The 27,738-nt window shown below is 44.5% G+C and overlaps 1 protein-coding gene across 1 annotated transcript; it reads left to right on the top strand.

Annotated features, from left to right (window-relative positions):
* Window positions 1-20: 20 nt before the first annotated feature.
* Window positions 21-27,533, top strand: cdr2l (cerebellar degeneration-related protein 2-like; the record flags this gene model as incomplete). Its single annotated transcript, XM_083634470.1, has 6 exons — window positions 21-149; window positions 11,658-11,770; window positions 19,011-19,159; window positions 20,313-20,477; window positions 24,385-24,592; window positions 26,733-27,533. The coding sequence occupies exons 1-6, from the start codon at window positions 74-76 to the stop codon at window positions 27,531-27,533; spliced, it is 1,512 nt and encodes a 503-aa protein (XP_083490596.1). The 5' UTR covers window positions 21-73.
* Window positions 27,534-27,738: the final 205 nt, after the last annotated feature.

The following is a 27,738-nucleotide window of genomic DNA, read 5'->3' as shown; positions in this document are numbered from 1 at the left end:
TGGAGGGCTGGAAGCTGCCTGCTGTATGAGTGACTGCTGCTCTTTTGTTTAGACCGTTGCTGCTCTTCATGTAATGCTGAGCCTGAGAATGGAGGAATTCGTGACCGAAGAGGAGGAACCGTGGTACGACCAGCAGGACCTGGAGCAGGGTAAGACACCATCCTTCCACCCACCCGCTGCAGCATCCCATCCCCAATGACAATGTCAGCTGCTGTCAGCCGGCCCGGTCAGCTGGCATCCACTGCACTGACAAAGGCTCTTTCTCATGTAGGGGGACGGATGTCGTTTTCATGTCAAAGACTGGCTCTCCCCGAAGTAAATGCAGTCAGTTCAACCTTGAAGGGGTTTCCAAATCTAATGTGCAGCCTGTGCTACTTTGACAACAATGCATTGAAAGCATGCCAAACAGGGCCTTTTTCTTGCTGCGAACTCAATCTGCTGTCATTGACATTGCATCAACCAGTCTAGACCGATATATACAATCCATATATATACATATACATATACAGTCTAGATCCTCTCTGTCAAAATATGATAAGGCTGTAATCATGGTTGTATTGAAGAAACTCTTTTTTTTTTATAGACAAAGCTTTCTGAATGTACTCATCCAAAACTGCATCCATAGTTTCCTTCTTATTTGAGGTCTGAATTTCGTGTAATAGAACCATTATTTATTGGCTCTCCAGGCCATTCCCATTAACGTTTGCACTTTGCAATGGAAGACAAGCTTTCACTAATGCTGCAGGAGGCTTCAACATTCAGGCTTTGTCGAATAACCTAATTTAGGGACTGATAATTAACTCCTATCCTTCCATTAAGACCAGCTGCTCTACATTGTTAGCATATCTACATGGATCGCAGCTGTGTAAATGAATCTATCTGGTCCACTTTTACAGCTGTGACCTTCACTAGAGCTCCAGATCAGCTGTGTAAATGAATCTATCTGGTCCACTTTTACAGCTGTGACCTTCACTAGAGCTCCAGATTTTTATATTTTTCTTGTTCCATTAAATGATTTTGAGAGACTTCCAGCAGTGTTTTGAGTCACTCACCTCGTGCACAGATCAAAATAGGCATGTGTTGGTTCTTCCTAAAGGGTTATGCAACATCTCCCTTCTAAAGGTGAGGATATTGAGTCAACATTTTCAAATATATTTTGATCTTGATATAAAAAGAATTTCACTGTTATCAATGCCAAATTGATCCAGGTAATTTGCATACAGACCTGTTTTGTTATGTTGCAATTCAGTTGGACAGATAACAGATTGCCAATCAATCACATACGTAAGATGCATTTTTGATTTAGTGAGATGCGTTCATTATGCACTGAATCAAAGTATATTGGTTGAGCCCTCTTGTCTGGAAAGAACTTGCCAGTCAGTGTTTTAGCCACAAATTTACATTCAGGTCTGACTCCTTCCTGCACTACTTACTGTATTTCCTCATTTCATTCCTCATTTCCTGTCTCCTAATCTCTCCATCACTTGTCTTTGTGCCAAAGCAATTATTACATTTCTGCCAATGGAGGCCAAACACTGCGATGCAGAGACTTCACTTGGCTCCTGATTGGACTACACACACTCACATGCATGCATGCTAGTGCATGCCACCACAATGTCAAGGGCCTATAAGGCGACTTCTCTCCTTCCCTCTGCACGACCCCCCCCCCCCCCCCACACACACACACACACATACATGAGTGGACCTAAAAAAAAAAAAAATCTATAATATTTGCTTGCTCTTGATTTTGGGAGATGGCGAGGAGGAGAGAGTACAAAGAGAGAGACCCAAACAAACAGCAGTAGAAAGGACAACATTTAAAGAGAATTTCCTTTGTTTCCATCCGTCCCAACGTGTTTTTGTGTGACCTCTGTGTTTGACAGCTCTGTGTGTATCTCTTAAAGTGCTGACTGCCTGAGCTCATTTCAGACGTGTGATACTGCCAGGTACCATCAGAGAGTGACACCACTGGTGTTGTATTACCACCTAGTCACACAGGAACCACTGGCAGCCAGGTGTATTACCACCTAGTCACACAGGAACCACTGCCAGCCAGGTGTATTACCACCTAGTCACACAGGAACCACTGGCAGCCAGGTGTATTACCACCTAGTCACACAGGAACCACTGGCAGCCAGATGTATTACCACCTAGTCACACAGGAACCACTGCCAGCCAGATGTATTACCACCTAGTCACACAGGAACCACTGCCAGCCAGGTGTATTACCACCTAGTCACACAGGAACCACTGGCAGCCAGGTGTATTACCACCTAGTCACACAGGAACCAATGGCAGCCAGATGTATTACCACCTAGTCACACAGGAACCACTGCCAGCCAGATGTATTACCACCTAGTCACACAGGAACCACTGGCAGCCAGGTGTATTACCACCTAGTCACACAGGAACCACTGGCAGCCAGATGTATTACCACCTAGTCACACAGGAACCACTGGCAGCCAGATGTATTACCACCTAGTCACACAGGAACCACTGGCAGCCAGATGTATTACCACCTAGTCACACAGGAACCACTGCCAGCCAGATGTATTACCACCTAGTCACACAGGAACCACTGCCAGCCAGATGTATTACCACCTAGTCACACAGGAACCACTGGCAACCAGATGTATTACCACCTAGTCACACAGGAACCACTGCCAGCCAGATGTATTACCACCTAGTCACACAGGAACCACTGCCAGCCAGGTGTATTACCACCTAGTCACACAGGAACCACTGGCAGCCAGATGTATTACCACCTAGTCACATAGGAACCACTGGCTGATGTATTACCACCTAGTCACACAGGAACCACTGCCAGCCAGATGTATTACCACCTAGTCACACAGGAACCACTGGAAGCCAGATGAGATCCAGATGTTTCCTTTAGGTCACTATCTGACCTGGGGGGGGCGGGGGGGGTGCAGGGGGACAAAGAGTGCTAAGACATCCTGCTCGAGTAGTAGACTTGAGTAGTGGCATTTGGTACTGTAGCTTTGCTGACATTTGACTTTGAAGTAAAATGACAAAGTTGAGTAAAAGTAACAAAGTAGCTTATTTAAAAATGTCAAGTTGAGATAAAAGTGACGTACGGACAGACAGACCCTGGCATGCCATAAAAACAAAAGTTATGATTTACATGCCAAAAGGACATGCAAAAACAGGATAAAAAATGTTTACATGGCAATTTCTGCTATGCTATAAATTCTATAGCATTATTTTTTGGTGCTGCAACACCCTTGTCATAAAACCCTTGTAGACCTGTGTAAGGTCTGCCTGGAGTCCTCAGGGTGGATCTGCAACACAGATCAGCTAGCAGAGGAAGAGGAGAGGTCTCGTTTTCCACATTCCACTGAATCTCATGGGTGATATCTACACGGTACGGTACACCTACCAGAACACTGCGTTTCTCCTGGACACATGCACAACTCACGGACTGGCCTGCCTACCTATCCACAGCAGATCCCTAAAGGCTGAAAAGGTCTTAAAAAGTAACAACTGAATTTAAGGCCTAAAAATGATCAAAATGTCTTATGTATAGTTATTAAAAATCAGATCCCCGCCCACCAATGACAGGTTTATTTGCATGAAGTTGCTGTTGTATGTACACTGTAAATACGTGTGCAAAATGCATTTTTCAGCTATTGAAAATGCACTCAACACACTCACATGCACAGCTGGCTGCAGCTGGTCTATGCAGGAAGTGGATTGTGCACAGTGCTTATGCGTGAGTCAGCCTCCGAGATAGTGAACCATTCATTTGTGTGTGTGTGGGTCAAGACTCGCCTCTGTGTGACTGCAGCAAACGGACAGAGTATTGACCCGCTAAGTCCTTCATAATGAGGGGGAAATGTTGTAGTTGGCCTTCTTCCCCTCTCTCACTTTGTCTCTCCCTCTCTTCTTCTTCTCCTCCTCCTCCCCTCTCTCACATCTCTCCCTCTCTTCTTCTTCTCCTCCTCCCTCCTCGTCCTTGTCCTCCTCCTCCTCCCCTCTCTTCTTCTTCTTCTTCTTCTCCTCCCCTCTTCTTCTCCTCCTCCTCCCCTCTCTTCTTCTTCTCCTCCTCCCCTCTCTTCTTCTCCTCCTCCTCCCCTCTCTTCTCCTCCTCCTCCTCCCCTCTCTTCTTCTCCTCCTCCCCTCTCTTCTTCTCCTCCTCCTCCCATCTCTTCTTCTTCTCCTCCTCCTCCCCTCTCTTCTTCTTCTCCTCCTCCTCCCCTCTCTTCTTCTCCTCCTCCTCCTCCTCCTCCCCTCTCTTCTTCTTCTCCTCCTCCTCCCTCTCTTCTTCTTCTCCTCCTCCTCCCCTCTCTCACTTTGTCTCTCCCTCTCTTCTTCTCCTCCTCCTCTTCCTCCCCTCTCTTCTTCTCCTCCTCCTCCTCCCCTCTCTCACTTTGTCTCTCCCTCTCTTCTTCTCCTCCTCCTCCCCTCTCTCACTTTGTCTCTCCCTCTCTTCTTCTTCTTCTCCTCCTCATCCTCTCTCACTTTGTCTCTCCCTCTCTTCTTCTTCTCCTCCTCCTCCTCCCCCCTCTCACTTTGTCTCTCCCTCTCTTCTTCTCCTCCTCCAGAGTCAGAGTCAGTTTATTTACCATTTGCAGTCGAAACTACATTGGAATTGGGGTGCAAGAGCTTAAAACATAGACACAAATATGACAAGTCATGACAACATAAAATAGCATATAAATAGACAGACAGTAAAAAGGTTTAAAAAAGTAAATAAGATAAAATAAGAGAATAAAACAATAAAAGGAGACAGGTACATCTGTGGATAAAGGCCCGAGTCATCCAGCTCACTTATTGAAGTGCAGGAACAAACAAAGTGCACAATCAGACATAAAGTGCACAGTAGTAAAGTGCCTAAGCAAGGATTAATTGCATGAGAAGACCAGTATAAGACATCTTATACAAAAGAAAATAACAGAAAAAATAGAGGTCTAGGTGTGTCTAGGTGGTCTAGACAACAGAGATCTACCGTTTAGATTTGTGATCGTTCAAACTACGCACAGCACTCGGGTAAAAGCTTCTCGCAAAGCGAGTGGTGGAGCATTTAATGGAGCGGTAGCGTCTACCCAAAGGGAGTAACTCAAAAAGACTGGCGGCCGGGTGACCTGCAGGGTCCCTGATAATGCTGGAGGCCCGGGACAGAAGTCTGGAGCTATAGAGCTCTTCTAGAGCCGGCAGGTTGGCACCAGTTGTCTTGCGGGCAAGGCGCACTACCCTATTTAAGGATTTTCGCTCCTTAACAGTAAGGTTACCAAACCATACAGTGAAGGAACTAGTGAGAATGCTCTCAATAATACAGCGATAAAGGTTAACAAGGATCTGGCTGTTGTGGGTGAACTCCTTAAGTCTTCTTAGGAAGAAAAGACGTTGCTGAGACTTTTTAACAATCGCTTTGGTATTTGAGTGCCAGCTAAGATCATCCGAGATAGTGACACCTAGAAATTTGATACTTTTTACCATCTCAACCTCTGTACCATTGATTATTATAGGATGGTGAGGTGCCTTTTTACGGCGGAAGTCAACGACAAGCTCTTTTGTCTTGGAGGCATTGAGAATTAGGTTGTTGGCCTCGCTCCACCTGACAAGTTCTTCTACCTCAGATCTGAAGTTAGACTCGTCATTTGAGCTAATGAGCCCAATGACAGTGGTGTCATCCGCGTATTTAACTATGAGATTGTTGAGGTAGTGAGCGATACAGTCGTGGGTAAAAAGAGTAAACAAGAAGGAGCTAAGAATGCATCCTTGCGGTGAGCCAGTGCTCAGAACAAGTATATCAGACAGATTATTTCCGATCCTGACTCTTTGAGGCCTCAGGATTAAAAAGCTAAAAATCCACTCACAAAGAGCATCACACAGACCAAGATTTTGCAGTTTACAGATCAGAAGTGAGGGAATGATCGTATTAAAAGCAGAGCTATAGTCTATGAAAAGCATTCTGACATAAGCTCCACTTTTATCCAGGTGTTCATATACAGAGTTCAGAGCTATAGAAACTGCATCCTCAACTGATCTGTTTTCCCTATAAGCAAACTGCCAAGGATCAAGAGTAGGAGGAATCTGACATTTAATGTGGTCCAGCACCAAACGCTCCAGACATTTCATAAACACTGATGTTAGTGCAATGGGTCTGTAATCATTATGACATGTAACAGGAGATTTCTTTGGGTCTGGGACTACAATGGACTCCTTGAAACTTTTTGGAACAATGCGACGCTGCAGTGACATATTAAAAATATCTGTCATCACAGGGGCAAGCTGCTCAGAGCAGGACCTGGCAACTCGGGGAGGAATGCCGTCCGGTCCAGCGGCCTTCCCCACCTTGGTCCTGAACAGAACCTTTCGAACCTCGTGTTCAGATACAGTCAGCCCAGTACAGTTAACCTCGTGTTCAAGTACAGTTAGCCCAGTACGGTTAACCTCGTGTTCAAGTACAGTTAGCTCAGTACGGTTAACCTCGTGTTCAAGTACAGTTAGCTCAGTACAGTTAACCTCGTGTTCAAGTATATTTAGCCCAGTACAGTTAACCTCGTGTTCAAGTACAGTTAGCCCAGACAGGTCACTGGGGTTTGAGGGCATAAAAACAGGTGACTCATTGTTCATGGCATCGAACCTCGAATAAAAGTTATTGAGCACATCAGGAAGTGAGGGGTCATCACAAGCTGCAGTAGCCAGGCTCCTGGGTTTGTATGAAGTAACATTACTAAGACCCTGCCACATACGTCATGGGTCGTTCTCCTTGAAATGACCCTCGATCAGTTCTCCATATGAGCGCTTTGCGGCTTTTATTGACCGCTCCAGCGAGTATCTGGACAGCTTGTAGCGTGTGGCATCTCCTGATTTGAAAGCATTGGTTCGTTCAGTTAATTTGACTCTGACATCAGTGTTGAGCCATGGTTTCTGGTTAGAGTATTGTTTAAACACCTTACGCAGAACGCAAGAGTCAATACAAAAGTGTATATATCCAGTTACAGAGTCACAGTATTCATTTAAATCATCTGATTTAAAAACCTCCTCCTCCCCTCTCTCACTTTGTCTCTCCCTCTCTTCTTCTCCTCCTCCTCTCCTCCCCTCTCTTGTTGTTCTCTTGAGGCTCACAGCCATGGAGTTTGTCCTTTCCCTCTCTGGTGGTCACTGATAGCCAAAGAGAGATGAAGTTCCGTTGCTGCTGCTGGAAAAGTCAAACACATCACTCCCTGTTTACCAGAGGATCTTCCCCTCAACGAGCTACTCGTCGACACCCAGTGTTTAGAACAGCAACTGTAAAAGCTGTTGTCACCAACAACGGCGATAGAAAGTAGCCAAAAAGATAGATGGGATAAATAAAGATAACTTAACTTAACGTAACAGACATTTGTTTATGAAAATGTCATTGAGGTTTTGAAGCATTACTGTTGCCTCCCTCCCACTAAACCACCTGAGGCCATATAGGCTGCGAAACAGAGGGAGACACACTTGTTTTCCATGTCTGAAATGTCTTGTCATGTCATAGTGTCGCCTGTAGGAGGTGCCAGTGTTCCCTGGTGTGTGTACTGTATATACGAGGGTGTATCTCATGGAGGTGCTAAATCAGACAAAGAGAAAAATGAAATGATCATTGATCATAATAAAGATATGTTGAATTTGTGAAATCAGCAGTGGGCTATTCCCACAGCTTGTGTCTAGCAGATAAACTGGGCTGAGCAGACTCCATAACTCACTTGAACGCCGAGGAGGGATCCATTCAGTTGTACCTGAGCTGTTGATGCCATGGCACACACAATGTGTGCCATGGCACACACACTGTGTAGGCCATGTGTGTGTGCCATGGCACACACACATGGCCTACACAGGACCTAATGAAGCTGCCAGCAGCACAGAGGAAATAGTGTGAATTGCTCCTGGTGATGGAGCTGTGGCAAGGCAACAGCATGCTTAGCTTAGCTTAGCTTAGCTTGTCACTCATGAGTCTAATTGAGGGAAGAGACGATAAGATGGGATGGCCAAATAGAAGAGAGGAGCATAGGGGGGAAATGTGCACTGGCTAAACAAAAGCATTGTGTGCAGAAAGCTTCTTGTGGATCTTGTTGAGTGTTGGTGTTGATGCTGAGTGTTGATGTTGAGTGTTGATGTTGAGTGTTGGTGTTGAGTGTTGGTGTTGAGTGTTGATGTTGAGTGTTGATGTTGATGTTGAGTGTTGATGTTGAGTGTTGGTGTTGAGTGTTGAGTGTTGATGCTGAGTGTTGATGTTGAGTGTTGGTGTTGAGTGTTGATGTTGAGTGTTGATGTTGAGTGTTGATGCTGAGTGTTGATGTTGAGTGTTGATGTTGAGTGTTGGTGTTGAGCGTTGATGTTGAGCACTGATGTTGAGTGTTGATGCTGAGTGTTGATGTTGAGTGTTGATGTTGATGTTGAGTGTTGATGCTGAGTGTTGATGTTGAGTGTTGATGCTGAGTGTTGATGTTGAGTGTTGATGCTGAGTGTTGATGCTGAGTGTTGATGTTGAGTGTTGATGTTGATGTTGAGTGTTGATGTTGATGCTGAGTGTTGATGTTGAGTGTTGATGTTGAGTGTTGATGTTGAGTGTTGATGTTGAGTGTTGATGTTGATGTTGAGTGTTGATGTTGAGTGTTGATGTTGATGTTGAGTGTTGATGTTGATGCTGAGTGTTGATGTTGATGTTGCATCAAATAACTTATATATGGATAAGAACTGAAGGCTAATAGAGAGCCAAAGTCACGCCCTCTTCCGTTTTTAGCATACGCACGCAAGGGATTTCATGCGCCATTCATTTTTCCATAGACATTTTCATAAAATGCCTATAAAAATAGTTTTTGTTTTGGTCAAACCAAGTGATTCAGCTATATTTAGAATCACGAGAAACTATAACCTTTCACTCACACAAAAAAACTAAAAAAATGCAGATTCTTCTATGCTTTCTTTCATAAAAAGTAGGCTAGTAGCCTGCGTTCTTACCTTGCAGTCTCGCAAGCATTTTGGACTTCCGTCGGCGGCACCACTCCCTCTTTAAATATCTCTCTGCTCTTTAAATCGATGTTTCTCATCTCCTCCTGATCAGAAATGTGGGCTTTTCTTTTTGCATACCAGAGATGCTGGATTATATGATTATATCGCCTCTTCTAGCGCTTTCTAGCACACATCAGTTGACCACAAACAGGCGAGATGCGTCACATACTGCAGTAAAAACCCTGATGAGACGTATATTCCGAATGCGCTGTATACATGATCAAAGAATCCTCCTAAAACCCGAATAATACTGGAGTAACCCACATGTCTTAATTGGAAAATGCTAAATTCAGAAAATGCAACTGGAATATGCTGTTTACATTACCCTGATCAAATTCAGAATATTGTCATTTTCCGAATAATAGTGGAATATTGTGTGTATGCAAACGTATGCCCTGACTTCACTTTGGCCTCCAGACACATCTATTAAACATAAATGAGTTACTAGCTTTAGGGCGTCATTTCTCTCTTTAGTCCATGTTCCTGATGACACAATTACATTCAGGGGTGAAAGGTCACAGTGGTTGCAGAAAGGAGCTAGCCTAGTGCCCGTGAAGACAAACGAACCCTGGACTATCAAAGATGACCTTGTGGGCTGTTTGCAGTGTCCCTCTTTCTTCCTCAGGAGTCCCGCACTACATCTCGCTGACTCAGCCTTGGCAATATTAGGCCACGAATAGTGCCGAGTCACAGCTCAGTCAGAAGGGAGAACACACTTTGCGTTTTTATGACCAAGAACACTGCGCCCGCCGCTCCATACCGCTGGAAAATGAATCTCAACCCATGACCCGTCGTTGCCTCTCACACTTTCTGACCGAATCTCAGTGGAGAGAGGAGTCTCTCCAAATAATGTTGGCACAAACTCTGACCTTCATATTGGATCAGTGTCTCTGTCTCCCTCCTCTCTCCACAGTTCAACTAGTTTACTGCAGACAGAGACAGTGTCTAGCACTTTCTAGCACACATCAGTTGACCACAAACAGGCGAGATGCGTCGCAAACTGCAGTAAAAACCCTGATGAGACGCATATTCCGAATGCGCTGTATACATGATCAAAGAATCCTCCTAAAACCCGAATAATACTGGAGTAACCCACATGTCTTAATCAGAAAATGCTAAATTCAGAAAATGCAACTGGAATATGCTGTTTACATTACCCTGATCAAATTCAGAATATTGTCATTGTCTGTCTCTGTCTCCCTCCTCTCTCCACAGTTGAACTGGTTTACTGCAGACAGAGACTAAAGTGTCTGTGGCTCTAATTCAGTCCCAGACCCAGTTCGAATCTTGCTTAAAATAGAACAATGTGCTCCGTTAATCGTGACAGCAGGTCATCCAAATTGCGCACGGCTGCCACAGTACTTCTACTTCGTTCCCCTCAGAGCTGTGTAGATAGAAGAGTCCCGACATTCACTCCAGTGGACCAGTTTTTTACTCTCAAGAGTTCCAGGAAGTAAGGTCCTGGATTAAGCAGCACTGTCGAGTTGCAGCGAAATAGACAGTTTGTGTTGTACTCTGAAAGGGTTTTTCCCCCCTTGAATCAAATTGTACATTATCAGCTTTATTTTAGCATGCAAAAGTAGCGCGAGACCCATTCCCGGCTTTTCATCGGCTAATGAGTCTCGCATTTTGGCCCTCCACTGACGCCACTCTCTCTCTAGAGGACACTAGTTCCCCTGCGCCACCATTTCAATTATGACCCCTCTGACCTCTGACCCCATCCCTCATCATCCTTCCCTCTTTTCCTGACTCTCTTTCTCTCCTGTTCTCTCCTCTCTCATCTCAGCCCAATCGCCAGAATAAAATGTCGGCATTCTACGTTTCTGCCATCCACGGATACGTACAATCTCAACGTGACTTTAAAAGAAAACATCAGCCTTTTTTTTACGCTTTTAAAATGTGGCATTGTACCTTTCACATAACTATAGGTCGTAAAAGCTACTTGTACAAATGACCTACAGTATGTGGTGGTTGTTTTTTCCCGAGAGGACAGGCTCGTAAACAGTGACTTGCTTGCTATGGCAAATGAGCCATTGAAAAGCTTGTGTTCATTTTTTTTATTGACTCATTTTATACAAACAATATGGCATGGTACAAAATTGGACATTTCCAATCCAGACAACAGACAAGCCTCATTTAACATGAGGAAACAGAAAATTAAAATCAATAAAAGGAACAAAGTTGGGGTAGAGTCCTACTGTATGAGTTATCTGCAAGTTTAAGTTCTCCACTTCTGTAGTACAGGAAGTCCCACCTCAAACACCATATTGTACACAAATCATATATATAGTATATACATATTTGTCAGCTTTCATTGGATGTTTTCAGGGAACAAAATGGTGGTTGTATGACCGAGATTTTAAGCCTTAAACAAAACATTTAAAATGTGAATTCTGAATGGACGCAATCATTTTTTCTGCCTTTGTATCCCTCCTCCATCTGTGTGCCTCTGCTTCCCTCTCCCCTGTCTCTTCCTCCGTCTCTCTTTCCTCTCCCCTGTCTCTTCCCTGTCTCTCTTTCCTCTCCCCTGTCTCTTCCTCCGTCTCTCTTCCCTCTCCCCTGTCTCTTCCTCCATCTCTCTTCCCTCTCCCCTGTCTCTTCCTCCATCTCTCTTCCCTCTCCCCTGTCTCTTCCTCCGTCTCTCTTGCCTATAGACCTCCACTTGGCGGCGGAGCTCGGGAAGACACTGCTGGAGAGGAACAAGGAGCTGGAGGACTCCCTGCAGCAGATGTACATCACTAATGAAGAGCAAGTGCAGGAGATCGAGGTATGAACGGCCGAGTCCTGCCAGCTTCGTCCAGAGCTTATGGTGGGAAACCGCCATCCAGTGGAATCTAACAAAGCGTGGAGAGAGTCTGATTCAGATTGCAGACTCTAGTCTTGGTCTGGATCTGAAAAGACACCATGTGTTAAAGTCGAGCTGAACCCAAAAATGACTTTTCTTTTCTTTTAGTTCAAATACCTGGGTATGCAGTGCACCTATTTAATAATGTATGCCAAACAAATCACAAAAATCTAATTTCTTTAGTTTTTCACACTTTTTCACATCAAAAGTTCATTTTTCAAGATTTCATTGATAACAGTAATCTACAGTTTTCTGATGTCACCAGCTAGTACTATCAAATTTCTACCCCATTTCAAACAATCATATCACAACATGGCAGCTGTCAATCAAATCTTCATTTCAGGATCATTTTCTCTTCCAAATGAAGTAGAAAATGGCGCCTAGTGCCTGTCATCTGGCAGAATTCCTATCCCATAAACTAACTACTAACTTGCCCAATTGCATGAAACATGAACAAAAAACAAAAACTATAATCTCTAAGAATGCAAAGAAATGTAACTGGCTCGTTAAAATGCGCATTCCAGGAATATCGTATTTACAGAAATAGCGTAAAAGGCGCGCGCTTGAGAGCGTGGTAGTCAGGGGTCTCCCCTCGGAGATTCCAGGCGGGCGGGCAGCACCCATGCATCGGATTGTCTGCTCGCTCCGAACGAAGCAGGTGGCTGCCTGGTACTCCGCGGATCCCACTCGCATAGCACGACAACACGCTGAATAGCTTAGGTAGGCGATAGATTAGTGTTGGAGAAAAATATAAGTTAACATGACATCTGACACATTAATCAATAAGCTATAGGCCATGCCATTTGACACATAGACTCACACTGACATTTCACCCATATAGAATAGCAGGGACTGCTCCAGTTGCTGAAACCTTGGACAGTGCATCAAGTTCCATAACAAACTGATACAGACAGGCAGCCCTGTAGGCTCCAAGTCAAGTCATCACCCCCTCCTCTCTGCCTTTTCCTCCTCCTCTTCCTTTACAGTATAAAGCATATGTTGACTGTCGGCCATGGGCTGAATATTTGACTCTGTACATCGATCAGACATGTGTACATTGAGATTCTTGCCCTCTGTCAATATACATATTGCAGAGAATGTATGGTATTAAATATACTTTTATGTTAAATCTTCCAAGACTCATGGCTTCAATTCATTTGGTAGATAAGCTGTTATAAATAATCACATTTAGCGGATGTATAGAATTTATTCTCTATCAATTAGCTACAGCCGAACTATAGGCTGACCTGTTATAGTGTTCAGGCAAAGATCAGACTAGAGCAGAATAGGACAGGCTAGGCTGTAGATTAGCTAGATCCCCTATGTCCCAGTTAGCTCTGGTTAATGTCTAGAGTAGTCAGCTTGTCTGATCTTCTCCCCCCCCCCCTCTTTCTCTTTCCCCCTTCCCCCGCTCCTTCCCCTCTTCTCCCTTCCTGTTCTCTCCTCTCCCACATTTCCCATTCCCCCCCACCTCCTCTCTTTCCATGCTCTTTCCTCCCCCACATCCCACCGCTTTCCCCCCTCCCTTCTCCTGCTCTCTCCTCTTTCTCCCCTCCTCTGCTCCTTCTCCTTCTCCCCAATTTTTCCCCATTCCCTGCCACTTCCTGCTCTCCCCTCTCTCACATTCCCCCTGCTCTCCCTCCCCTGCACCCTCCCACCTCTCCTTCTCTGTTCTCTCCTCCCCCACATTTTCCATTTTCTCCCCACCTCCTCCCTCTCCCTGCCCTCTCCTCCCCCACATCCCCTGCTCTCCCTCCCTCCTCCACTCTCCTGCTCTCTCCTCTTCCCCCCTTCCCCCACTACTCTAAAGCATAGTACACATTCTACTCCAAAGCATGGCACCCATTCTATCCCCTCCAATATTCCGCCACTATTTAAAGCATGGCACCCATTCTTCCCTAAAGCGAGGCACCCATAAGCTCTATTTGTGAACATGTGTTTATTTGGGAAAGGGACTCACTACTAAAGGCTTGCAGCCAATTAAATTAGGCATAGTTTGGTTGCTAAGAAATCGACATATGTCCGTTTGCAAGATGTGTGTCTATAGGCTCTTTCATACACAGATTGCGCAAAAGTTGCCGTTTAGGAGTCCCGTAAAGGCAGCCGCCTCGCCACAGAAATTGCTTTCACACGAGCCAAGCAGCACGGCCACATTACCGTGCTGCTCTGTACTTTCAGGTGAAATCCCCCGCTCCCGCATTGAAAGGCGAGCGGAGGGATTTCCTGCTCCTCCTAGCCCAAATGAATATTTTCATAGGTTAGTGTATGATGAACGAATTCATTCAACAAGACTTCCCTCCTAGTCCGCTGAGCAGGGAGGATAGGTGCACTCGCATGGTGGGCGGGCAGATAGATATGGTGTCCTACTAAAATTGGAACGATACACGACCGCCCGCATATCAAACAGCTGCAGTCTGCATAACGTTCGTCGGGGGAATAGTATAGGCTATAAATGCACATGACTACTTAACGTTAACTAATGTCAACATCGTTTGAGCATAAAGCCTAACCGCACGGAGCATTCCTCCTGGCGTCCCTGCAGTCATGATTGTATAGGCTACTTTTTTTACTTTCACTACTGCACTTTCTTGATCACATGAGGTGATTTCCCCTGTCATTTTTTTATGAATGAGCAGACCATTCGCATCTTTTCCGGCTCGCTGCGACGACCTTTCAAGTGGAGGCGGGTTGCCAGGTAACCCGGCGCTGTTACTACCTCCCGTCGCGGGACAAAAGGCGTAAAACAATTGTCCACCAAAGCGCATTCACGACTTCCACATCGGAGGCGCTAATCCTATTTTCCGTGCATTTTTCGGCTTTCATGGCCGGTGTGAAAGAGCCTTATATTTCTCTATCATATAATTGTTCGATGTGTTATTATTACTACCGTAAATTCCGGACTATAAGCCGCGGCTTTTTTCCCGTTTTTTGGCCTTTTTTGGCCCCTGCGGCTTAAATAACGGTGCGTCTTATCTATGGATTTTTTCCCAAAAAAAAAAAAAATCTCTCTTTTTTAGCACTCTTTCTAACTATAAATCCACTTCTGTTTTAATTTCCTCTCTTGCCCTCTTTTAACAACATAACATAACATAACATAACATAACACAACACAGGTAAGCAGAAAGAAAAAGACGAAAGAAAGAAAGAAGCAATCACCGCCATGAATGAGGAAATGACTCACCTGCTGGAGGCTGGAGATTCACGGCTTGGGCTAAACTTTTACTCCGTGAAACACTATCGATTAAGTCCGACATCGCTCAGAGGTTTGAGCAGCTTGAAAACAAGTTTGAAAACGTGCAGAAGTCCATCCACTCACTCACTAAAGAAAATAATGCAACCGTGAACAGAGTTTCTAAAAAAAGCGCATCAGCGCACTGGAGGACAAAAACAACACAGTGAGTCCGAAAGTGGATAAAATGCAAAAACATCGAAACGCTGCACACGCAGGTTGATGACTTAATCAGCAGGAGTAAAAGAAATAACATTCGCCTGATCAATGTAAAAGAGGGAGCTGAGATTGGTGACATGGACGCTTTCGTGGCAAAATCCTGTGTTACATCCTGGACCTGAAGGAAGGCGAGAAACCACCAGAGGTGGACAGGGCACACCGGGCGCCTCGGCCACGTCCAGACCCCGGCCTGCCACCGAGGGCCATCTTCATCTGCCTACTCCGCTGGCCCGACCGTCAACTCATCCTCCAGGCTGCGGGGAAGAAGCCCCTCACCTGGGAGGGTACGCGCTTTTTCGTCCGGCAGGACCTCTCCGCGTTGGTGCAACAGAAACGCGCAACATACAACAGCATCATCGAGTCAATGGATATCGCTTTGGCGTACTGTACCCAGCGAGACTCGTCATAACCATTGCTGGACAGCGGCGGAACAAGAGCTCAAAGTGAAACTGCCGAATATCTTTTGAGTTGGACTGGTCAATAGTACTGTGAGTAACTAAAATAAAAAAATAAAAAACGGAATTCTCTCTTCTTTAGCACTCTTTCTAACTATAAATCCACTTCTGTTTTAATTTCCTCTCTTGCCCTCTTTTCACCACACCGCGGACACTGTGTGCACTGTAAAAAAAACAAAAAATACCACAATGTGTGATTTTGTCTGGGGATTAGTGACCTGACTTTTGTTTTGTTGAAATGTTAATAAATGGGAGCTTCCCCAAACAGCCATCTCTTTCCCGACAATCCCCTCTGTGCACGAAGCCTTACATATGGTAATTAAACATCAAAACACCCGCGGCTTATAGACCGGTGCGGCTTATAGAAGAAAAAAATAGTCACCTTTGAAGGTGCGCCTTATAGACCGGTGCGCCTTATAGTCCGGAATTTACGGTACTGTAATTTGTTAATGTTGTGTCAGCTAGCCCTCCTTTCCCTGTTCTCTCCATATAGTCTCCCATACTCCTCTATACTCCCATACTCTTCCATACGCTCTCTCCTCTCCCACATTTCCCATTCTCTCCCCACCTCCTCCCTCCCCCTGCTCTCTTCTCCCCCACACACACCCCCGCTCCCCCCCCCCTTTCCCCTCTCCTGCTCTCTTCTCTTGCTCCTTCCCCACCTCCTATACCCTCCAACATTTCCCATTCCCTCCCCACCCCATCACTCTCTCACATTCCCCCTGCTCTCCTCCCTTCTCCTGCTCTCTCCTCTGCTCTATCCTTCATTTCTATATTTTCTATATTTCTCTATCAATTGTTCAAAATGTTATCTTTATTCTGTATATTCTTGCTATTGGCCTGCATTTATATAAATGGCCTGCATTTATATAGCGCTTTTATCCAAAGCGCTTTACAATCAGTAGATAGTCTACATTCACCCATTCATACACCGATGGCGGCAGGCTGCCACCACCATCGGGAGCAAGGAGGGTTAAGTGTCTTGCCCAGGGACACAGCGGCAGCTGGGAGGGAGCGGGGATCGAACCGCCAACCCTTGCGTCATTGGCCGACCCGCTCTACCTCCTGAGCTAAAGCCGCCCCAATTGTTGTGTCAGCTAGAATTAGCTAGACATATTTTCTGTGAAGCCCTCTGAGACATGCTTGTGAATTAGGGCTATATAAATAAACTTGACTTGACTTGACTTGACTTGAATCCCACTCGATTTGGGGGTGGAACACGCCATGATTGGCCAATGCCAATCAATGCCCTTTGAGATAAAGTGCCCAGGGAATCAATCACTTAAATCTGGTCTGAATGAGTTCTGGAGTGGACAAAGAGGATCATTCTAGTGAAAAAGAATTGAATCAAGGCAGCCAAGAAACTAATCCTGCCCAACTTAAACCATTCACTTTAACAACTTAAACCATTCACTTTAACAATACACCTAATTAAACATAATTAAACGTTCACTTTAACAATACTCTTAAGTGAAACGGCAGGTGGGGGTGTCAGTTTAATCAAAGGGAGTGAGATATTTTGAATCCATCCATCGTGTGTGTGTGTGTGTGTGTGTGTGTGTGTGTGTGTGTGTGTTGGATTAAGGTCATGGCTTTAGGCTTTAGGCTGAGGTCTAATGCTTGAGGAGGCTTATCTCACGGTTTTGCCTCAGTTCCCTTATGGCCAAGTGAGGCTCCTGTAAAACTTCCAATACGCCTGCCTATTTCACATGCCACCCAAATCAGCCATTTTGTGTCTAAAATGCAGGAAGTAACACAATATAAAAAACTGATATAAATGTATGTTTCCCTGCTGTGGAGGAACAGCAAACTGGATCTTTTTTGTTTTACTTTCTGCCTTTTAGACACAAAATGGCTGATTTGGGTGGCATGTGAAATAGGGTAATAATGGTAGGGACTCGGGACCTTTATTTATCTCAACAAAAGAGAGTACCAGGGGCCGGTTTAAATACAAAAGAAAAGAAAACCAAAGAAATGATCTTTGACCCGAGAACAGTGAGAGCACATGACCCTGTGGTCATAGGTGACAGGGAAATTGAGCAGGTAAGCTCGTACAAGTATCTGGGGATACAAATGGATAACATGTTAAAATGGGACGTCCATGTTGATTATCTGTGTGCAAAACTGGCACAACGTTTGCACTTCCTACGTAGGCTCAGACTTTTTGGAGTGTGCACCAAAATCATGTCAACATTCTACAATGCTGTGCTGGAAAGCCTGATCAGATATGGCATGGCGGCATGGTTTGGGTCTCTCGCAGTCAAGCTTAAATCTAGAATTTTAAAAATGGTGAACACAGCCATGAAAGTGATCGGCAAGAAAGAATCACTGACGCTCCAGTCCATCTTCGAGAAAAAGGTCATCAGCCTGGCTCATAGAGCTCTGACCGACCCTTCTCACATTTTATTTTCTGAATATGAGTTGTTACCTTCTGGGAGAAGATTCAGAGCCAGCAGATACAGGAGCAACCGCTACAAGCTCTCCTTCCTCCCCACCTCGACTTGCACTTCTTAACAAACAGCCTGCTCTTCCCCCAGGCTGTAGTAACCCATAGTTTGCAGGTGGAGGCACTTTAAGTAGGAACGGTAATCTTAGCCCCATGTTTTACCTTCCTATTTTATTTCTTTTACTTTTCATTTAATCTTATTTTAATGTTTTATTCTTTTATTCTTTTACTCTTTTATTCTTTTATCCATTGGTATCATTGCTGCTGGTTTTGTTTATTGTTGATTTTATATTATTTTACCTACGGGTATGTTTGATTTAAACAAATTGTGCAATAGGGCTGTGCAATTACATGTCTCAGTTGGCATCTCCCCACTGTGTCTTAGTGCAATGCTGTGTCTGTCCTGTTTGTGTTTACTTGTGTTTTTTGTAATGCCGGATGTGGCTATGCGCAAGACAAATTTCCCTTCTGGGACAATAAAGTTGATCTCATCTCTCATCTCATCTCAAAACACCTTGAGTTAAGATGTTCCTTAAAGTCTGTGTTAAGGTTTCCATCAAATAAAATTGGTTGCACAAAACACCCTTAAGTCTTCTCTTTAAGGTGAAACATTTGAAGGAAAACGTAAGGACAAGACTTAAGGGTGTTTTGTGCAACACATTTTATTTTATGGAAACCTTAACTCGGGCTCTAAGGAAAATCTTACCTAAAGCTGTTTTGTGCGACCGGCCCCAGGCCTTGCTTAGCAGGCTAAAACCACTGTGTATTGTTGTTGTGAAAAAAGCATGTGGTGTCCATGTTTGTCCCACGCAGTACCTGTCTAAGCAGCTGGAGGTGCTGCGGGACATGAACGAGCAGCATGCTCGAGTGTACGAGCAGCTGGACGGGACGGCCAGAGAGCTGGAGCTCACCAACCACACGCTGCTGCTCGACAGCCAGGCCTCACAGCACAAGATCCACAGGTGAGACAGGCACCCTCACCTTCATCCCATACCTGCCATACATGCAACATATGGCTGTGAAAAAGAAGGTACAGTGGAGCTCTAAAAGGCATCCATATAGCATATATAGCTCATATAGCTAATTTATCTGAATGAAAATTGGTTCATTCGGCACCCACGGGTCTCCCCTTTACAGATAAGGTAGCATTTTTCACAGCCTAGCATTAATAGCTGGTGGATTGATTTCTTCTGTTGTTGCTCATCACATTTTGTCTAAAAAAGTGTTATGCATGTAAATACTTCTGATGAGTAAGGGGAGGAGAACATGTTGGCAATCTGCTTTTGGGTATTTTGCCAAAATGTTTTTGTATGTGGATGGATTATTAATTTCCCTTATGCCCAAGTTCACATGCTCTGTTAATAAAATAAAAATATATAATATAAAAAACATATAGGGAAATACATCATCTTATTCTCATGTGTTTTGTGCATTTATTGTACATTATTGTATGATAAACGTACATTTGTTACCTCTCACAAAGAGGACTATGTAATCCATCTAGAAATAACAGACTGAAATGCAGTATGAAATGTAAAAAAAAAAAAAAAAAATTACCAAAGTAGTTTGTTTGTTTACCATGGTCATTTTCCAGTAACTAAAAAAAGGTTTCTATAGCAGATAAGCAAACAAGCATCAGTGTCAAGATTTCTAGATGATGTCACTTGGTTTATATAAAATAGCTCGTAAATAGCTAGTAGATCTACAAGTTTGCTCTTGTGGTTAGCAGTTATAAAGGGGACGGTCTCGCACAAGTGGACTGAAATTTAGAAGCGTATTCCTTTTTCTTGGGAGCCGTTTCATCCATGTTCAGCTGCAAACTGAGCCGAGGGCTTGAGCGAGCGCAGTGACGAGTGACGCCGTCAGGCGAGGCTCGCTTGCTTATGCTCACCTCTGACTCTGGGTTGGGTTGCCAGATACCACAACACACATTCCACACAGAAACTGAGAAACACCCATTTGAGTTGTACGACTATGAAATCGGGAGAGTAACAGGATAAATTAGTAATCGGGGTTAAAAAATAGGGAGACTTCCTCGAAAATTGGGAGTCTTGGCAGGCATGCTTCATCCTCTTCGCTTCCTCCATAACCTTTGTGCCACCCCCACCCCCCCAGGCTGACGGGGACCATCGATGCTCTGCAGACCCAGGTGGAGAACCTCTCTGGGCAGGTGGAGCAGCTTCGCTCCATGGAGCAGCTCCGGGTCAAACGGGAGAAGAGGGAGCGACGCAAGACCATCCACTCCTTCCCCTGCCTGAAGGAGCTCTGCAGCGCGCCCAGGTCAGTCTTACCATCCACTCCTTCCCCTGCCTGAAGGAGCTCTGCAGCGCACCCAGGTCAGGCCAAAAGACCCACTTCAATTCTAAATTTAACCCCAGCTCACTTCCTGTTGCAGTGTTTGCTAGTAGCAGTCCTGTCAGTCCTGTTCTAGCAGGACTGACAATTCCATGAAAACCGTCTATACAGTTAGGCCTACAGTACATGTCTACATACATCTGTATACAGTTAGGCCTACATGTCTACATACATCTGTATACACTTAGGCCTACATGTCTACATACATCTGTATACAGTTAGGCCTACATGTCTACATATATACATCTGTATACACGTAGGCCTACATGTCTACATACATCTGTATACAGTTAGGCCTACATGTCTACATATATACATCTGTATACACTTAGGCCTACATGTCTACATACATCTGTATACAGTTAGGCCTACATGTCTACATACATCTGTATACAGTTAGGCCTACATGTCTACATACATCTGTATACAATTAGGCCTACATGTCTACATACATCTGTATACAATTAGGCCTACATGTCTACATACATCTGTATACAGTTAGGCCTACATGTCTACATACATCTGTATACAGTTAGGCCTACATGTCTACATATATACATCTGTATACACTTAGGCCTACATGTCTACATACATCTGTATACAGTTAGGCCTACATGTCTACATACATCTGTATACAGTTAGGCCTACATGTCTACATATATACATCTGTATACAGTTAGGTCTACATGTCTACATACATCTGTATACACTTAGGCCTACATGTCTACATATATACATCTGTATACAGTTAGGCCTACATGTCTACATACATCTGTATACACTTAGGCCTACATGTCTACATATATACATCTGTATACAGTTAGGCCTACATGTCTACATATATACATCTGTATACACTTAGGCCTACATGTCTACATACATCTGTATACAGTTAGGCCTACATGTCTACATACATCTGTATACAGTTAGGCCTACATGTCTACATACATCTGTATACACTTAGGCCTACATGTCTACTAGAGATGCAGCGGTATGATTTTTTGACGGTATGATAACCTTGGAGAAAATTACCACGGTTTCACGGTATCACGGTATCGCGGACCTTTATGTATTCTTGTCAAATATGGCACAAAAAAAACATTTTTTTTTTTACCATGAACAAAATGATAGTTGAATGGGGACCATGATGACAAAAATATATTTGGCAATGAAGTATGCCACAGCATAATTTAATTATTTGGCATGTTTGGATTTGGGTGCATAGGCAAATGCATGTTGAATTGTTGGCTGGTCTCTGCAGCTGTTGATGTGGATACCCCTCCGCTGGTGCCAGTACTACTGCTAGCCTAAAAAAAGAAAAAATACATGTTAATGTAACCTACATCTGTAATGACAGTTAACTGTTGCGAATGTGTGTGTGCTTGGATATATAACAGTACCATTCTTACTTATCATAAATGACGATTTATTTAATCTAATTTTATGTAAAACTAAAACACATAATATCAAATAGATGCTTATCTTTTGTAAAAATCGGATGGACACTGACTGCACTGGACACAAATGATTGTTTCACGTTGATGGCGCACACCCCCACTCACACACACCCCTCTCACACATTAGCCTCTGCCCCTGTGCTGAGCGCTTGTCTTTTCCCCCTCTCTCACACACACACACACACACTGTTTGTGCCTCAATTCACTGGCAGGTTGGAGGAGTCTTAGTTTCTACATTATTGAACGTTACTTCTCTTCAGTTCAATATGTTTTTGATAACGAGGCGCTGGCCAGCCTGGCCTACACAAGACGTGATCACTCAGTCAAGAAGTAACGTTACGTTAACGTTAGTCAGCTGATGCTAATTAGCCATGTTAACGATAGCCTATGATGAGTCATGAGTGTTTATCTTACGTTAATGTTAGCTACTCCTCAAACCTGCCGGTGGAAATGGTTTAGCGTTATGTCCGATGTGATGTATGATGAAGCAAGACAACGTTAAAGTACCTTGAATTTTGCAAATGAGGACGGCTGGTGTTGATGGGCTATCATGTTTGAGGTAGGCTATTGCCTCCTAGTGCAGCCACTCTTCGCCTGCATGTCTTGCATGTTGGCTGTCCTTCCTCCTGTAAGCCCTGGCCATCCGTTTTTCTGATAACCAAAATAGTCCCACACTACCGATTTTGTCCTTTTTTGACTGGGGAAAAAGTTCGGGGGGTTCTTCACCTCTCTGGCAGCCATTGTCACGCGGCACGCCACTCAAAACAATGATGACTCCTTGATGATGATAGCTGCGGTCTGCCAGCTACTGATTGCTCTACACACACATGCAGCAGGGGGGAGGGGCCGCGTAACTGCACTCTGTCTCTGCAAGGGACCTGGGCACTTTCTCTCAGGGAAACAGCTGATACCGTGGAGAAGGTATGACGGCAAAATTTAGTGGTTTTGATACCGTGGCTTTTTCAAACCGCGGTATACCTTCAAACCGGAAACCGCTGCATCCCTAATGTCTACATACATATATCTGAATACATTCTAGAGAACAGTATTACCCACTTAAACTCAGTTTACCCACATTTGAATTTGAAGAAAAGAGTTTGCCCATATTAATGTCTGAAAAATATTTTAAGTTGCAAATTCATAATATACAGATAATAGTATAGCTCAGTGGTTCCCAACCTTTTCCAACTCAGGGCCCACTTTTATGTCTCAAAAATGTTCGCGGCCCACCTCCGACCCCATAAATACAAAGGCCATATAATGCGTTCTCAGAGCACTTTTTTATTGAAAATTGAACATAAAGGACTGAACTGAATACAGGAGAAACATGTTGGAAGCTCCACAGTCACTAACACAGCACCTGTAACATGTTGCAACACCTTCAGTATTACAGTTTTCAAGGAGCTGTCCACACACACACACACACATACACACACACACGCACACACACACACACACACACACACACACACACACACACACACACACACACACACACACACCAATCATTCAAGGAGCTGTCCATCAGCACCACACAGATGTCAGAAATGACAAGCAAGGGGCTGTCTGTAACAGGCTTATTAACAAATGATTAATAAATAACGGTATCCTTCAACAATGGAAAAATGCATTCTCATAACAATTTGACATCCAATATCAGATCCAAACAAAATCCAAATATCAGAAGAAAGCCCATTAAATCGATAGGGTTACAAATAAACACAAACCCAATGTAAAGATGATGTAAAGATGAAACTTCAATTCAAGCAAAAGCAATAACATCAAAGAAACAAAAATCATACTTTTTCAAGTATGATTTTTCAAAATCTTTAAAAAAAAAAATGATTTTTTTTTTTTTTTTTTTTTCCAAAAATCATACTTTTTTGGAAATGATTTGGCGGCCCACTTGCAATACCTTCGCGGCCCACCAGGGGGCCGCGGACCACAGGTTGGGAATCACAGCTTATATAATGTTTTTTTGTTTTTTGTGGGGGGACAGCGTAAATGAACTACTTTTCTGAAAAGATAATCGTTTATTTTTTTTTAGATTTTCCTGTTTTCCTTAGGATGATGAAACATAGCACTATATTGATTTCAGGAAGGACGACCATAAAGGGACTTAACTTATCCTTTGGCTATCATTAAGCCAAGTGTAATGTAAGAAAACAATGCATGCGAAGGAGCACTGCCAGAACTTCACCCCAAGCTGCTGATTTAGGCTTTTACATTTTGTCAGATTGTTATAACCATCAGGCCTCAAGAATTCATTAGCCTAAAATCTTCTAAATTATGATGTCCACACATACTGGCATAATGATGTCAGAATGATGTCTCCACCTACTGGCAGTGACTGTGTGTGCATGTCTCTTGGTCAGGTATGAGGATGGCTTTGTGGTGGGCAGAGCAGAGAGCTTTACGGTGGAGGGGAAGCGACAGCCGCTGGAGGAGGAGAACGAGCACCTGCGGGAGGCGCTGTCGGCCCTGCGCTCGGCCGTCCGCACCGAGCGGGGCCGCAGGGAGGGGGCGGAGAGAGAGTGCCACCTCCTGCTGGGGGAGTTCTCCCGCCTGGAGACGCGGGTGCAGGTGGGGTGCAAAACATGACACAGAACTCTTTTCCCAAAAGGACCAAGAGAAGCTCATACATGCTTGTATTTCCAGTCAGATCGACTGTTGTAATGGTCTCTTAACACGTTCACTGCCAATGACGTGTTGATACGTCAAAAAAAATCCAACGGTTGACTGCCAATGACGTGTTAATACGTCAAAAAAAAAAAAATTGACGGTGGGACGTTGATCTAACCCTTTTACATCTCTTATATAAATATTGAAGCCACCGAACGTGTACAACCCATTCCACCGACCCACTAAGTGGCGACAGTGCTCTCCATTCTAGAAAAAGCCGAGCCAAAACTGCAGGGGAACGCGCGATGAAACCATTCTCATACTGTAAAATGGATTGGCGAAAACGCTTTCGCTTTCGCGCTGATTGCTGGCGGTGGGGGATTGCAAATTTGCATAATAGATTATGGGTGCAACACACTTTGAAACACGCAGCATAAATAAGACCAGAATCGCAAAAGAAACCCCGTTTCTTGGGGTTTCTCAACCGAAACCCCAAGAAACGAGCGAGCCCATCCAGACTTGCCCAGCGGCCGCCAGCAGACAGGAGCAGCAGCAAAGCAGCAGCAGAAACGAGCTTGTGACACGCCCGCTGCAGCCAAGAAGAACACACACGGAGGGAGGAGTTTGAAGTAGAGGGGGGTTTCCTGCTGTTATGGAGGAAATTACTGTTCAAAACTATTGTTTAGATGTCTGACGTCTTACTGATGCCAAAAATGAATGGTTAAAGTGACTGTTCTATCGAATTTCACAAAAAGCTATTTATCTCAGCTTAAATTTTCAGATGCTGAAACCATGCTGTATTCAAGTGCTAATGCCTACATAACTACTAACTCTACAAACTAACTCTTTTAGACAGAGAAAGCACACATTCTATTAGTTCTTTTGAGATATTTTGTGTTCACAAAATCTTAGCAGAAAAGAATCCTCGGGTCTTGAAAGATGAGCCAGAATCCTCAAAAAAAAACTCTGGCAGAAGCTACCTACAGTAAAAAAAAAATGGCTGGCAGTGAATGTGTTAAGTGGTCTTCCCAAAAAGACAAATGGACAGCTGCAGCTCAATCAGAATGCTGCTGAGTTTGATCCAGGACCAAGAGAACAGAGCACATTACTCCAGTTCTGAAATGTTTACACTGGCCTCCAGAATAGATTTTCAAGTGCTGCTACTAGTCTATAAAAAACTAAATGGTTTAGGCCCAGAATATATCTCTGATATGCTTAAGGCAGTGGTTCTTAAATGGGGGTCCGGGGACCCCCAGGGGTCCGTGGCACTTTGCCAGGGGGTCCGCGAAAAGTTTTCAGGAAAATTAAAATAAAACCTTTTTTTGTTGTTGCAAAAGCTTCATGGTTCAACTACATAGTTCAAGTTTATATTTTAAATCTAAAATGGTTCATGGATTGCATTCTAATCTAACAAACCTATAAATTTAAAAGTCAAGCATGTTACCATGGAAACAATTAAGCTTAGCCCAAAATCACAAATCAGAATGAGGGGGTCCCCGGTGTATTTTCTATATTGTAAGGGGTCCTTGACTGAAAAACATTTGAGAACCTCTGGCTTAAGGAATATAAACCAAGTTGGGCCCCCATGGACTCAGGTCAACTAGTAGAGCCCAGAGTTCAAACTACACAGATCCATGGACTCGGGTGAGCTACAGTAGTACAGCCCAGAGTCCAAACTAAACACTGCTCTGTGGTATGTTTTTATTCTATTTCATGTACTATGTATTTTATTTTTATTACTTATCTCTTAACTATATTACTCTCTTTTTAATTACTATTTTACATACTTTGTATTGTATTTTCTTTGAATTATTATTATTTTTCCTTTTTGGTTTTATTTATATAAACCATACTGTGTGTATACTGTGTGTATAAAATGTGCTACAGTAAATAAACTTGATATTGCTATAATCAACTTTTTAGCTTAACTGCTGAGGTCTGGCACGTAACATAAAAGCATTTTATGGCTAAAATAATAACCTTATACAGATTTCTCAAATGTATCAATTCACCAAAGAGCAGTATTTGGCACTTCATGTGTGTTCATTGTGGACCTTGCATTATTGTTCATGTGTATGGACACTTGTGATCGATGTCACAGGATGCTGAGAGCTGCCAGGCGAGGGTGCGCGAGCTGGAGGCGGAGCTTCAGGAGCTGCAGCAGCTGCGGCGTGCGCGGACATTGCTGCTGAGCAGCGAGGACGACGGCGCGGCTCTCACCCAGACCCTCCTCAACAGAACCCCAGAGACGGACACCTTCCTGGAGGAGGAGGCGGGAGAGACGGGGGGCGGCGTGAGGGAGCAGAGCGAGGGGGGAGGCGGCGTGGGCGGAGAGGCCCTGCCCACCTCCAGCCCGGTGAGGAAGAGCTGCAGCGACACAGCGCTCGATGCCATCGTGGCCCGGGACGCCTCCGGCCGCCGCAGAGGGAGCTATGCGCTGCACGCCAACAGCGTGAGGAAGAGGGGCATGTCCATCCTCAGGGAGGTGGACGAGCAGTACCACGCCTTGCTGGAGAAGTACGAGGAGCTGCTGGGGAAGTGCCGGCGCCACGAGGAGAGCCTGTGCCATGCCGGCGTGCAGACGTCTCGCCCCGTGTCCCGGGACCCGTCCGTGTCGTCTCGCCCCGTGTCCCGGGACCCGTCCGTGAAAGACTGTGCCGTGGGCCCCACCCCGGCGCCGCCCCCGACCCCCACCCGGTCGCCCTCCACCCCCGAGGCCATCGAGAGTATCGGCAAACAGGTGGAGGCCGTGGACAAGCGGCTGGGACAGAACACACCCGAGTACAAGGCGCTTTTTAAAGAGATCTTCTCTCGCATCCAGAAGACCAAGACGGACATTAAAACCACCAAAGCTGCAAAAGCCAGCAAACCTGGGAAGTCTGGCAAATCTAGTAAACAGTAATTGCAGTGGATTGAGAGAGTATGTGCTTTTTTCAGTGTTCAGTGCTTCAGATTGCGAGATGGGGTTCAGCTCTGATATGAAGTGCTCTTATGGAGGGATCTGTTACTAAAATGTAAAGTCGGGGCATCCGGGTAGTGTAGCGGTAGATTCCCTGCCTACCGTACCAACACGAGGGTCGCAGGTTTGCGCCCCCTGTGTTCCCTCC

Source organism: Poromitra crassiceps (genome assembly GCF_964638095.1).
Source record: "Poromitra crassiceps genome assembly, chromosome: 4".
NCBI classification, from domain to species: Eukaryota; Metazoa; Chordata; class Actinopteri; order Beryciformes; family Melamphaidae; genus Poromitra; species Poromitra crassiceps.
The sequence above is the reverse complement of the archived record's forward strand: the minus strand, read 5'-3'. Positions and strand labels throughout refer to the sequence as shown.